The sequence below is a fragment of the Porites lutea genome, chromosome 10 (assembly GCF_958299795.1).
Source record: "Porites lutea chromosome 10, jaPorLute2.1, whole genome shotgun sequence".
NCBI classification, from domain to species: Eukaryota; Metazoa; Cnidaria; class Anthozoa; order Scleractinia; family Poritidae; genus Porites; species Porites lutea.
The window spans coordinates 3,155,844-3,170,362 of NC_133210.1; the positions used below are offsets into that span (position 1 = coordinate 3,155,844).

General features: G+C 44.1%; 1 protein-coding gene across 1 annotated transcript; it reads left to right on the top strand.

The window, feature by feature from the left end:
* The first annotated feature begins 3 nt into the window (after nucleotides 1–3).
* LOC140951223 (uncharacterized) lies at nucleotides 4–13,394 on the top strand. Its single transcript, XM_073400452.1, has 11 exons — nucleotides 4–239; nucleotides 2,006–2,169; nucleotides 3,193–3,206; nucleotides 3,585–3,758; nucleotides 4,367–6,458; nucleotides 6,832–7,226; nucleotides 7,973–8,191; nucleotides 9,130–9,304; nucleotides 10,285–11,471; nucleotides 12,051–12,397; nucleotides 12,751–13,394. The coding sequence occupies exons 1-11, from the start codon at nucleotides 102–104 to the stop codon at nucleotides 12,907–12,909; spliced, it is 5,064 nt and encodes a 1,687-aa protein (XP_073256553.1). The 5' UTR covers nucleotides 4–101; the 3' UTR covers nucleotides 12,910–13,394.
* Nucleotides 13,395–14,519: the final 1,125 nt, after the last annotated feature.

Consider the following 14,519-nt stretch of genomic DNA (forward strand, 5'->3'; position numbering starts at 1 on the left):
CAAATTGTCAAAGATGGCGACTTCACGGCGACTAAAATTGACTGAATAGAATGTATAATGCTGCTTGATTGAACGCGTTAAAAGACTATTGGGAGTTCTATATGTCTGGAACACGTTTAACACGCAAGGTGACGGTGGAAGGTAGCAAAAAGCTACCTGAAAGTGGTGGTCAAAGTTCAAGTTCGGGTTCCGGGACAAGGAGAAGCGTGTTTGACAGACTCGGCCCTGGAACGAGCGAAGTAAGTATTAGGAATGATTAATAGAAAGCCTGGCTGTTTATAAGAGTTTTTCAGTCTTCAGGGTTCGCGGCTGATCGATAGTTGGTTCTGATCTTATCCGGCAAAAAATTAAAAAAAGGGAACAATTCTTTCAAGGACCTCAGTGGTCTCAGTTGTTCAAAGGCTGGATAGCGCTATCCACCGGATAAATCTCCACCTGGGATTTCAAAATGTTTTGAAGTAGGCGGCCAACCCTGGAAAAGCAGGCGAATGTGACAATCAAAGGGGCTGTAAGGCCCCTGAAGCTAGGGGGATGTAGAGTAGCCAGCGACATACATTCAAGTAGCTGGCGCAACTCTTGCTTCTCTCCGCCTGCACCACAGATGTAATTTTTAACCTCAGTTATGAATCAGAGTTGGCTCAAAAAGAGGTTTTCAGTAAAAGATTGTAGATGGAATGAAACACTATTCAAGATTGAAGCGGATTTCCAGATGTATTGGACGCGTACATTTGATTTCAGGTTAATATAAACGCTTTCTGAACTGGCCAAGCCGGTGTCCATGTCAGCATGGTCCCTTAGCTGACTGCAGACCTCTCAACTCCAAAAGACCAAAAACCTGGAGATCTGGGGTAAAAAACCAGGTGTAGGGAACAGATAAAAACGAAAAATTGATCACTAAGAATACGTTTAACAGGATATGAACCTTCTCATTCTATTTTGAACTTTGTCTTCGCTCAATGAATATTCATGGTTTTCCACCATTTGACAAGAGGAAACGTATCTTAATGCAACAAACTGGTAACAATAACCTTATTTGCCATTTGTCTTCTAAATATGGTTTTGAGGTCTGTATCTTATTGACAAGACTATCAACATATAGCCTTAGAACTGTGGATTTCTACAGAATTTTTGCCTGAAAATAATTTTTACAAGGCAAAGATGAAAATATTCAGGGAAAGTGTATTCCATTGGCTTGTGAATCTGTTTACCAAGGGACTTTTGTGCCTCATTGTGAGACCAGGAGATTGTCATCAAAACTGAGAGACTCGAGAAGACTGTCCCTTTAATACCTAGGAGAAACTGAAAAAAAGGCTCGTCCTCGGTGCAGGAACCTGTTAAACTCACAGGTGACGTAAAACAAAGGAAACAAATAAGTCAGCACAACAGAACTTAGAAAAACAAAAGGTGCAAAACAAGGAAAAAGTTCACAGGTTCTTATGGCGAGGTAAACCCAAAAATAACATTTATGCAAAACTCTGGGTACGGGGGAGGGAGCAAACAAGATGTATTATGGCAGATTTGCAAATGACACATCATTATTATTAATGGGGAATGCCAAGATTTTCCTCATAGGTAAATGCGTCAATGTTATCAATTATATTGCCTAGTCCTTTCATCAGATCACGATAACAGCAAAAATACAACAAGCTAGATTACCTGATTTTTTTTTCTAGTGACATTCTTTAAGAGTAATAAATACATGATTTTCGCCATATGTGTAGCATCATTACCTGCAGTTGCAGATGAGTTAACCAAAGTGACAGGCAAGTTGGTTCATAAATGAATCTAGAAAGCTTCTTTACTCAGACTCTGTGTGCACTTTAAGTATATCTGTCTATTCAAGAATTCTGCCTGGTCCAGAATACTGTAAATGCCAGAATAGTGCCATAAGTATATATTTGATTTTCTTCTTATAGCTTATATGCAAACCAGATTATCTCCATGCCAAAACCTACTCTGAATAAGTGTATTTATGCATTCATGAAACAAATGGTTCTGATTTCAGCGTTCAAGACCCAGAGAACCATATCCTCCTGAGAAATGCAGAAACTGGCTGCGAGATGGTAGATGTCAGTTTGGAAGAAGCTGCAAATTTCTTCATGGGCCATTTAGTGAACCTAAGCAGAGAACAAAAAGTCTAAGAAGTGTTGTGAGAAGTGATGTTGACAGGTGGGTATAAAACAACTGCAAATGTGTTCGTTAAATAAAGCCTTTGACTTTTAAGTGTGAAAGAACCAAGGGACATGCAATAAATCCTTTTTTAATGCCTTCATCCTAGGCCAAGTTATGACTGGATGATTTCTCACTAGAACTTTCAAATTTGAGGACAAAATCAAAATCCTATGGTGTTACCATTAATTAATAATTAATCACCTTCCACAGTACTTTTGCACAATGCTATTGATTTCTTAGGATTTTACAAAAACAAATTTGAATTTTTTTTAAACTTTTACAGTGGCCTTTATTAGGAGTAAAAGGATTAATATTGTTAAGGATCCCTTACATTTATTTTTCTATACATGAAAAAAATGATAAATATAAAACCTCTTAACCTCCTCCTTGGAGCTAATAAGCAGGCATGAATAATGTAGTTAATGTAAGTAGAATGAATTTCCTACATGAAATAAGCTGTTTTGCTCTAAGAATTTGTATTCTAATGTAATGGACCCTTGATGTTCTCTCTTGAAACATTCTTTCTTGGGTGGGTTATTTTAATGAAGTCTGATTAACTTAGGACATAGTTAAAAATCATCAGTTAGACCTCCAGATCTGTTTCTAAATTAGTTATTAAGATAAATGCTTTCTTGTGTTTGCTATATGCTTTGAATTAAACAGAACTTGTTGGGCAAACTAAAAGTGGCTTAGAAAATACATGTATAATAACTGTTTCAAAAATATTATTTATCAATGGCAACAGAAATCACAGAGATAAAGCATGAGAAAAATTATCAATAATATTATTAACTAGTGTTAATGACAGTCCCAAAGAAGTGTAGTTGTAAATATACTATTGATATGGGCATGCTTTCCATGAAATATATGCAGACTGGTTATGCTCAATTTTATTAATAACTGGCCCATTGTTTAGTGACAAATCTCCTAGTTAAAAGAAAAAATCAAATACTGTTTGATTAACTTTTCTTTTGACTGTTTTTTTTATGTTACATGTATTTATTTTGGTGGCCCACACAGATCAGAGGAACGAGGTAAGTTACACAAAATTATTCAATTTCACCCAGTAGTAAGTTGTAAAATTCACATGGGAATCAATGGGTATGGTAGAACCAGTCACGGGCATGTGCAGTCACAGTTATCTGTTCACTTTAACCCAAACACACACCTGCATTTATACAAATGTTCGTCCTTCTATTCAGTGCATCTTTTGGTGGGTCAGACTTTTAAGTCTGTGTATGAAATCCTATGATGTGACGATTTAAATGAATCCTCTTTGGTGTTACTTTCACATGGTACTACTTGTGTTTTAGCATTTGACAAACTGAAATTTGGAAATTTTGTTAAATTCTAACTTTGGCCACTTTTGGGAGTGGAAGGGTTAAAATATAGGTGCATGTTATGATTTTCAGATGAAGGAGGTCTGGGCGGTCGGACTCGGAGTTTGGACAGCTTAGAGCCTGAGGACGAGGAGGAGATTCCAATCAAAAGGAAGAAAAGCAGGCCACTTGAAGAATCAGCGGACCCTGGCAAGAAAAGTGAAAAGCTAAAGCGAAGACAGCATGTTGAGAAACAATCTTCAGAAGGTGCATTGTAAATCTCTATACAGAATTTCCTTGCAGCTGCTCTCTGTTTTGAAAGTTAATTTAATAAGCCATTTGTGTCTTCCAGAGTTGCTTCATTGTAGTGCGAGGTCCAAATTTTTTCCTCCTTCCCCTAAAATGGTCGATTTTTACTTTAGTTTTTGAACCTGCGAGTTTTCACTGTGGAAATAGAAGACTTCGCCTCCCCCTCTTTGTGGGTATAATGCCAGGGGCGAGGCATTTTTTCTTTCTTTCAGAACTTGACCCATGCGTCTAATCTTAGCTAGCTTAACTGGTTAAAGTGGTTTTCGTTTGAGTGTCGTAAAACCAAAACCAAAGTAATTACTCTGGCCAATCACATAGGACACAGACAATACATTGAACCAATCAAAACTCGAAGTAATTACATGTGGCTGACGCAAAGCGCGGGAAAATGCATGCGAGCGCGTCACAATTGGCTTTGGTTTTACTTCTGATTGGATGAATAGGTGGCGCGAATCTTTTAAGCCAATCGCATCGTGTAGAAAGTGCAAAACCAATTACTTTTCGACACTCAAATGAAAACCGCTCTAAAGGCTTTGATCTAATGTAATGTCGTTTTCCTTAATCAGGCGAAGAGGAGAATGAAGACGAACGTAAAAAACGCAGGAAAAAAGTAAAGAAGCGACATCTGAGTGGGAGTGTTGTCGTTACGAAGTCCCACAGCCCAGAGCAAGAACAGAAAAACTGGGGAGACGACGATTCTGAAGAGGAGAGAAATGAGACTTTAGACTGGGAAGAGAGAGGAGAGCTAGACTTTGAGAGGCAGCTGAATTTAGAAAAGAGAAGACAAGATCTTCAGCGACAATTAGCGCTTATGGATGAAGAAGAAGCTGCGAGGGAAAAAGCTGAGAGGAAAATCAGAGAGCCAAAAAAAGACAGAGAGGAAGAAGCTAAACCTGTCGTTCCCGTCGTGCATAGCAAGCTCCACCCCGAGAAGTCGTCCGTGTCACCTGGGGACGAGTTCTCGCCAGTCTCCTCGCAGTCAACACCAAAGAAAAAGAAAAAGAAGGTAGACGGCGAAGCGAAAAAAGTAAAGACCAAGCGCAAGTTGTCGCCAGCAGAAAAGGAGCTTAAGAAAAAGAAAGGCGTCAAGGCGGCGACTGAAGGCGTGGAAGCTAACACTGGCGAGGAAAGGACACGAAAAATCACAGAATTGTCGCCTGAACCGTCAAAAAGTAATATCAGTAGAGAACAGCCTGAGTTTGAAGTTGTCGTTGAGGAAAAATCACGAGCAGTCAAAAAGAAGCAGTCGAAGAACAAACCTAAGGTGAATAGCGGTGAAGATGCGTATGAGAGCCCTTCGGATGTCGCAGTACGGCGATCTCAGAGACCGCTGTCTTCTGAGGAAATCCCGCGGGATAAGAGGGCGTTTAGTCCCGAAGAACAGAGGCAACCTGCGGAGAAGTTACGTCGACGGATAGCTCTGTCTTCTCCAGAAACTGCTGATTCCCCAACTTTTCGCTACGCTAGTGAGGAGAGGCGAAGGGTTACGGATCTCCCCGATGGAAGCCCTCGGAAACCTTTGCATGATGTTCATGGCAACAGACCTCCGGGTGAATCGGACTACAAGGCTAAAGCAAAGGGTTATGACAAGCGTTACAGACAAGAGGAATCTCCGGGGGGAACACCGGAGCATGGCCGCCGAGCAGCAGTCAAGGATCAGCGTCACTTCGTGGAAGGACGGGTGGAGAGAAGAAAGGTCATTGTCGACGAACCACCGCCGCGAAGTCCATCTCCCGAAGATATGCCCCCACGGGGCCCGATTACACCACCCGAAGAGCAGAGAAGGCGGCGAACACCTCCCAGGGAGGATAGAAGAGGGCCCCGAACTCCCCCTGGTGAGCCTGAGTATGATACTGATGTACAAAAACATTTGACGAGTGAGCGAGCCCCACCCAGGCGACGGGGACCCCAAACGCCACCTCATCCTTCCACTCCCCCGGTGCGGGCAAGATTTGACAAAAAACGTGAAGAGATTTACGAGGGACGGCCCGAGGCTGTGCCTTATCGCGAAGATTTGCCGAGGCCTAAAGATCGAGCTGACCGTGACACAAGGTACTCAAGGGCGAGGGGTGAAGAGGCAGCTGATGAGTTGTCTCGAGGTGGTCGAGGACATCCTCCGACAGAGGAAGACTTCCCCAGAAGTCGAGGTCAGGATGAAGAGCCAGGTCGTTTACGACATCGTGATGACCGCCAAGAAGACTTCCATCAACGCGGGCGCCCGCGGGACGACCGAGCTGACGATTTTCATCGAACTCGGGAAACTGAACCAGAACGAAGCGATGATCACCACCGAAATCGGGTCGACGATCCAAGGGGTGATGAGTTCCAGCGACGAAAACCCGAGGGAGATGACGAGTATCTTCGTAGAAGGGAAGAACGAGATGAAGGCCATTTTCGCGGACGGAATCGTGAGCTGGAAAAAGACGACGAGCGCCATCGACGAAGAGATGAACGCGGTGATGAGCATCAACGAGGCAGAGGTCGTGACGAGTACGAAGATGAACTTCAAAGGCCTCGTGGTCGGGATATTCCCAGGCGTCAGTTTGAAGGCGATGACAGGCACTGGGAAGGACGTGGGGAGAGAGATTCTAAAGAAGGACAGTTTATTGATCGGGATAGACGGCGAAATGACATCCCGCGGCAGGATATGCCTGACAAGTAAGATAAGAGTGACAGTCCCCAGTAGGTTTTTCGGAAATCGGTGGTCGCTTTATTTGAAGGCCCACACCACTGTTCGAAAAGAGTAGGGGACGTAGAGTCCTGTGGTTTGGCCAACCTTTCCTGGGCTGGGTGGGTCATCTTTATATAGGGATAACATCATGATTCTCCTTTAGGTGTCGTAATGGCTACTTGTAAACAGTGCATGTATGTATGTCATCTTCACTCAGGCTACATGGCACCTTGTTTTGTAGAATGACAATGATTCTGTCTTTAAAAACTCTAAGGATGGACTCTTTAAAGCGACGTAGATTTTGCACGTTCCATATAGAGCTCTTCCCTAATATACTTATTTCGAATCTTTATCTTTCAGTCGCGCCCGGGAAAGACCTGGCGAGAGACCACGTGACAGAGATGGTCGTCATCCTCCTCCCGGACCTGACTATCACAGACGCACTTCCCCCATCTCCCATGGCCCGCGACGATCTCCCCCGCCACACGGTCCCCCACGGGGTCCGCATCGTTACATGGAGCGCCGGCGAAGTTTATCCCCAGGCGGTCGCAGAGATGAAGGTTACCGACCGGGACCTCCCAGAGATCAGGGTGGTTATGGTATGGGACGAGAGCCAATGCGTGGAAGAGGTGGATATTCAGCGCCTTTTGATAGCCGTGGTAGACCAATGGACGACGGACGAAGGCGAAATTCACCCCCACCTAGACAGTATGCGGATAGAGGCAGAGGAGCTCCCCGTGGGAGGGGAGTCAGAGGTAAGTGTGGCCGGGTCAATGTGCTGTTACAAGACGCACATCAAGCGGAAGTGGTCTTTTTTTCATTTTTTGATGGTGATTTTGCCCCAGTTTTTGGACGAATCGTCTCTATAATAGTTAAGACACTAAGAAATACAAGTTTGGGAGCGTCAAGGTGCTTTAAAACAAAAAAGACCTAAATGTTTTTGTTACAGTTTAAAAAGTAACTTTCATGTGGTGCTTTGGTCGTCCTAAGCGATTAAGGTTTCTGCTGTTTAACGTAGTGTAAAGACTGTTAACAGTCCCCTATTTTTGCTTAAGATCGTCAGGCGGCCATGTTAGGTTTGTTTGTACCGAGGGGGTGGGCGTTGGGGTTTATAGCGGTGGGGGGAAGAAGGCCTCTCCCCAAACCCTCCTCCGCCCCTTAAGTAGGTTTGACACACATCTCTAGGCTAAATGCGGAACATTTAAAACCAAGATGGCCACCCGTAACGCAAAGCGCTCGATCTCGACGAACTAACGAAAAAATAGGGGACAGTAAACAGGTTAATGTAGTGTTAGCCTGTAAAATTTCTCGCATATTACTTAGCATGCAGGTATGCCTGTGAGATACTTTGTCGCTAAAAGGCAGAGATAAACGCAGAGATAAACGCAGTATATAGTTTGTTTATCATTCCTCGTGTTTAAGGTAACAATGCAAGTTTTTTTTTCGTTTGAACTTCGATTTGTTTGTTCGCTTTAATAAAGTAAGTGATTTGTTTGAACAGCGGGCCGAGGCTTCCCCGACAGAATGCGTCCGCCAGGGGACAGGTTCCAAGAACCTCCACGCGACAGCCGAGCACCTTGGGATCCTGAACGTCGCCGTGAAAGAGAGCATTTACGTGACCGGGGACGACCACATGATGAATCACGTGATAGAGAAAGACGTCCGAGAAGTGAGCTTTCTCCAGGTCGTGGACCGAGACACTGGGAGGATAAGAGAGGCGGTAGGTTTTTAACAGGCTAGGTTATGAACAATTTAAGATGTTTAAATTGTCTTCTCTTATTTACAAATCTGATTCAAGAACACTGCGCGGCGGGACTAGCTCAGTCGGTAGAGCGCTTGACTGCAGAGTGGGAGGTCGTGTGTTCGATTCACGGGGCCGGACCAATACTCAGAGTCTTAAAATAACTGAGAAATGAAGGTACTCCCTTTGCACTGCAAGCGGCGGGACCTACGCGTGGCTCGGATGACCACGTAAAATGGTGGTCTCGTCTCCATTAGGAGACGTAAAAATAGTCTCCCCAATTAGCACTTTCGTGCAAAATACATTGACACTCAAATAAAATGCCTTTTTTTAGTTTACTAAGAGGTGTTAAAGGGAGAATCAGAAGAGTGTCTTAAATTCTAAAGGTTGGTACACACCAGGCGACAAGTTGCAGCAACATGTCGCGACTACACGTTGCAGCGACAAATGGCTTCGTGGTCGGGGAGAATTTTTGTGAAAATCTTTGTCGCTGCAACAGAATTTGTCGCCTCAACAAGTCGCACAAATTCAGTCTGATGTGATTTTTTGCGACTTGTTGCAGAGACAAAATTCATTTGCGGAGACAAAGATTTTCACAAAAATTCTCCAGTACACACGAAGTGATTTGTCGCTGCGACGTGTCGCTGCAACGTGTTGCTGCAACAAGTCGCCGGTCCTGTACACATGGAGTTATCTGGTCACCGCGACTTGTTGCTGCAACTTGTCGCCTAGTGTGTACCGACCTTAAGACCACGGCGACTACGGGAACAAGATTTTCTCAACACTAACTAGTGCGCACGCGTTAACGAGCGTCAGTTTGGCGGGAAAACTCCATAGTCGGCCTCATTCTACCACGGGTTTTAGCGAAAATGTCCTAGACCTACTTATGACTTAATTTTTACTCGCCAATTTCGTAGGAAGCCCAGGACGTGGTAGTAGCCCCCCACGTGACCGGCGAGCGCATGAGCAAGAGAAAATACCGCGTGAAGTGGAGGAAGATCGCAGACGTAGATCAGAGAATGAAGAGGACGAGTGGGAATATGAAGAAGATATTGGAGATGACAAAGATAGAATACCAAAACAGGGAGAAAGGTACGTGAAGTACAGTATCACGGCTGACAACTCACTAAGCCACCTCCCCTTGTATTACCCTTGCGTTCCGTTGGCGCGACTCACCTTACCCTATTACATAGTACCTTTTCGTATAAAGTACCCGTTAGAAAAAGGCTACCTGCAGTGAAACAACTTTAAAGGGGAACAACAGACCAGGGGCCCGTTTCTCGAAACTCCCGATAACTTTTCGGGCCCGAAAACCTGTTTTTGTTTGCATGTTTGCATTCAAGATCAAAGTTTTAATAATTTTGAAAATGCTATGATGAAACTATCAGTTAACGAAGCAAAATTGGCCGGCTTGTGAGATAGAAACTTTTGATTTCAAAATTTGCCTTCGGACCCGAAAAGTTACCGGGCCTTTCGAGAAACGGGCCCCTGGCCCCAGTTGTTCAAAGGATGGATAACGCTATCCACCAGGCCCGGGTTGCTCGAAGCATGGTTAGTGCTAACCAGCGTTAAATACCATGGAAACCTATACATTTTGATACCTCTTAACCAACGGTTAGCGCTAACCAGGCTTCGAGCAACCGGCCCCAGATAAATCACTATCCACATGATAGCGCAATTGGTTTCCCTAATACTTATCCCGTTGGATAGTGATTTATCCGGTGGATAACGCTATCCAACTTTTGAACAACTAGGGCCAGTAATTTATTCCGCTAGGGCAAGGTGTTGTAATGAAAGAGTCATCCCCCAGTCTAACATGCTGTGATGTAATGCAGGCATTTTCTGGTAACGTAACGAGTGCTAGAAGTCTTTTAGATTGTCACGTTGTATTACAGAGCCCACAGTTCAGTCGAACCAGTAAAGGGGTAGTCTCCCTCGCAACCGTTTTTGTCTCGTGACGGGGAAATCGTTGCGTGACGAGACAAAATGGCTGAGTGGGAGACTAGGGGAGCTTCTTTACGGATATCCGCTTAATACGTTAATTATGTTGACAATGTGCTTTTTAATCACAGAAAACGACCCAGAGAAAATACGTCGTCTGTGTCTACAACGGAGTCGCCATTAGCAGGGAAACGACGACGAAGTGAAACGCCGGAGACAGAAGAGACAGCGGTTCCGGAAGCAGCTGAAGTAGGAGACAAGAGTGGCGAAGCCCAACCCACCACAGAAACACCAACCAAACAAACTAAGCCCGAAACAGGGACACCTACCAAAGCAGTTACCAAAATAAAAAAGAAGAAGGCTGGTAAAAAGGAAGGGAAGATCGTCAAATCCGAAGGTGAAGGAAGTGTGGAAAGTCACATGACCCAAGAAACGGTACCGGAAACCGAAGCTCAGATTGAAAGTGAGAGGCAGCCTAAAAGCGAGAAAAAACACAAGAAAGATAAGGTAAAAACCAAGGAGAAGGCGACAAAAAAGAAAAAGAAAAGCTCTACAACATCAGCAGAGGAAACCGATGTAGTTTCGGAATTACCTGATGAACCAAAGAAGGCCCCGGAGGAAGGCGGGGCCGTTCCATCGGAAAAGATCGGAGAGGCGATTCCACCGTCAGAGGGAGAGACCATTACTAAGTTGGCAAAGAAACGCAGGCATGGAGATGCTCCTGAAGGAGATGAAACCAAAGGAAAAGGAAGCGATAAACCGCCCAAGAAAAAGAAAAAGAAAAAACATCAGCCCGAAGTAGTCTTTCAACCGTGGGCAGACCTTGAAGGTGAAGACGAGGACACGAGCTCAGGCAAGTTGGAGAACAGTGATCAAGTAAGTGATAAGGCTGCCCCGATGCAAAAGGATAGAGAAAATGATGGCGAAAAATTGACTGGCGAAAATACAGGCGGCAAACAGGATTCTTCCAAAGTCGAAGAGCAAGTGGCGGTTTTCAGTGATTGGAGCGACGATAGCCCTATCGGGGACGACACTTGGTCGGATATAAACGAGCCGGCAGAAATCGCCGACAACAAGCCGAAAGCCAGCAAGGATGAACCCGCAAAGGTTGGTTCTCCTGTGGAAAATTCGGTGCCTGCCTATGACGATGTTTACGATCCGATAAGCGACGATGAACTTGATGCGATGTTAGGAGACGAAGATGAGGAGGGTGGTGTTGGGATTTCTGGCGCTACAGGTCATGCTAGTGCCCCTATGGCGGTAGAAGACGTGGATTGGAGTGCTTTGGTCACCACCCAAGGCTCAACGGAGAAAACAGGTATGAAAATTTACCATCTTTTTGTGTCGTGCGTATTGTTGTCTAGTTCTTCTGAATATGATTCGAGATCGAAGAATGTAAACAGCAATTTGTTTCATAAGTTCATTTCATGTTCATTTTCATTCCCAACTTTACGTTTCAGCTGAAACATGATTCAGTCCACGGACCGGCTTTGTTTGAGAAAAACATGTATACCAGCAGTCCACAACCAGGAGCGAACAACTTCCATGTACTGGTGTCATGAAATTTTCGCCGACCAGTATAGTTTTAGAACGATTTTGGCGCGAATTTGGAACATCTTTCAAGTCCCACAAACCAGTCAGCAAAACTACACATTTAGTTGAATTTCCTTATTGACATTCTCTACTTTAAATACGCTCTTGGAGGGAGTATACCTTCCATTTTCGGTGGAAAGGTGCCCTAAAGTGTATCTAAAAATAAACCGTCGTGTAACATTGGCTTAGTATTAAAGTTGCACGCTTTGGGTCATGGGATCCTGGTAGACACATTACTATGTATCAATACAGTACATCACACGTTTTGGTACTATACAGTTTTTCTGTTGTCTCTGGTTTGTAGGAGTCGAACCTGGATCTCACTTAAAGCGTTTCACTCCTGGTAGCGTGTTCTCCCGTATTGGAATCTCTTCCTCGCTTGCTGGTCCGCGGCTAACCAAACTAGTACAGGAAGCATGCGCAAAGGCAGCGAACGAAAACCCCACTGGGGCAGAGACAGTCGAGCCTACTGACGTCGAGGGCGTGAGGGGGTCTCCAGGTAGCAATAGTATTGGCGCGCTAATGGCAGGTGCTGCTGCAAAAAGGCGGGAAAGACAGTTGTTGTTTTCTGACGTTGGACCGTGTAGACGGGCTCTATGCGCCCGCAAGGATCTGGCTATGAGAAAGCGGTTGCGAAGGTTAACTGGAAAGGTACGTTATAACTTAAAACGCAGAAGTCGACCATTTTTATTAATTCGCGTGCTGTCATGTATAATAGTCCAATGAGCGAAAATAGAAGACTTGAACATTTTTGCCTAGTCATTTTCATTTGTTCCTTATTTTTAATGTTAACTTTTTTACGCGAGAACTATGCCGGCTTCATTTATTTAGGATTTAAAATTATTCTTTATTAGTTTGAGTTTTTAGTTTTTGTTTGTGTGTAGCCAGAAGTTCGTATTCTTCCCCCTATTACCTTTTGAATTATCTTGTCGGTAAAATAAGTAAACTGTATTCTTTAAACTATAGATCTAACTTTTCCTACATGATATTTGCTTGATTTTTAGGTCGGCGTTTTCCAGACCCCGCCGTCTGCCCCGGTCGACAATGAACTTTATTTGATGAGCGTAGCCTTGTACAAACACGAACAAACCTCTACAGACTCCTCTAATGGAAAACTTATCCCCTCAAGGGTGGGGTCAGTTCTTGCCACGCTGACTTCATAAGCCTACTATAATATCCTCTTTTGCAATTCCCAATTCCAGAAACTATAAGGGAAATGTGTAGAAGTTTTTGGCGCAACGATTTCTGGGAGCATTTGGGTGGATAAGCGTTACTTGTGATTGGATAGTTGCCTTGATGCCTTATCATCGACCAATAGACCTATTCGCCGGGCTAACTCAATGTTGTACCCAATTCAAACCCTTTTAGAATAAAACGTCGTGTTCCAGGAATTTCCATGTCATTAAAATGTAAATGCCACATTATAATGCAAATACAATACACAAAGAATCTTAACCCCGGACGATTTGAATTGGGTACAACACTGAGTTATCCGAATAGGTATATCATAACTACCACTTGTCCACCCAAACCAACCAGAAATCACTGCACCTGAAACTGGCACCCATTCTCCCTTGCGTTTGTGAAGTGGACAATTAACCTGTAGTATATTTTAAACCATTAAAAGCGTAAGTAAGCTCAAGGATAACTTTGTGGTGACTTTTCTTTGTTTCTATTTGTCTTTGTTCTCGTGGATTCTATTTCTATTCAAATCCACCTGGCACAATGAATCAACACGGTATCAGGGCATGAAAGAGGACCTGCTTGCCAGCTGATATCAACCCCTTTTACCCGTGACCCAGCCCATAAAAAAATGACCCCACCATCGGGTTTACGCCCACTAACCACTCTTTTCCAACTGCGGCGCAATCTAAAATGTCAGCTGTCTCCTCCCCTTTGCTCATGGATCGGGAGAGAAAGATAGCGCGCTGTCAATTCGTCAATACGTCCGACAAGCGTCAAATCAGTGAATTTCAGGACATCATGGACTTTAAGATCCGAGGACGGCGACGGCAGCGTAAACGACACTGAAAAATTGAATTCGCGTTCTTTCAATCTTCATGGCGATTACTCCAAGTCACTAACTTTGTCAAATGTAGGTGAACCCTCCTAAAGTTGAATTTCTGAGAACCACAACCGAGTTCAGAAAAAGAGAGGAAATTTCGTCCTCGGTTGTGTACTTCCTCTGTAAAACATGAGATTAGGCATTTTCACGTCGTAGTCGTGCAGTGACGACAAAGAAATGTACAAGAGAGCGTGATGCACGTGCAAAATTATTGTTTTGGTGATTAAACCTTTTGCTTTTTTGACGTCCTCGTTGCCGTCGCCGTCGTCGGATCTTAAGGTCCCTAAAAGGACTCTAAGCAAATCGCTACGGCGACCTCTACTACGCGGTCGTGGATGCAGAGCCCTGGGGAGAGCAAAGAACAGTGACTATTTGTCGCTCATTTTCTTTCGCTGTTTGTAAAACTCAGGGAAGACGTGATTACTTGAAAACCAGAAGTGGAGCTCTCCACTTCTCTCTTCCCGCCGTTTTTTCGCTCGCCCTTTTTTTCGCTGCTCGCTCATCCACACTAGCCGTGAGCCTGACACAGGCCATTAACATGTTACTGAGTCATTAGTCAGCATACGTGTGCCTCTCAAGCGGTTGGGAGGCCGGAACAATTGCTCTCAGGAGCTCCTGGTGCACTAAAATGGACTAAAATGTGTCTAAACAATGGTTCTGTGAAATTTTGCATGGGCTGCCCAAGTACAGCAAGAGACTGTGTTAAAA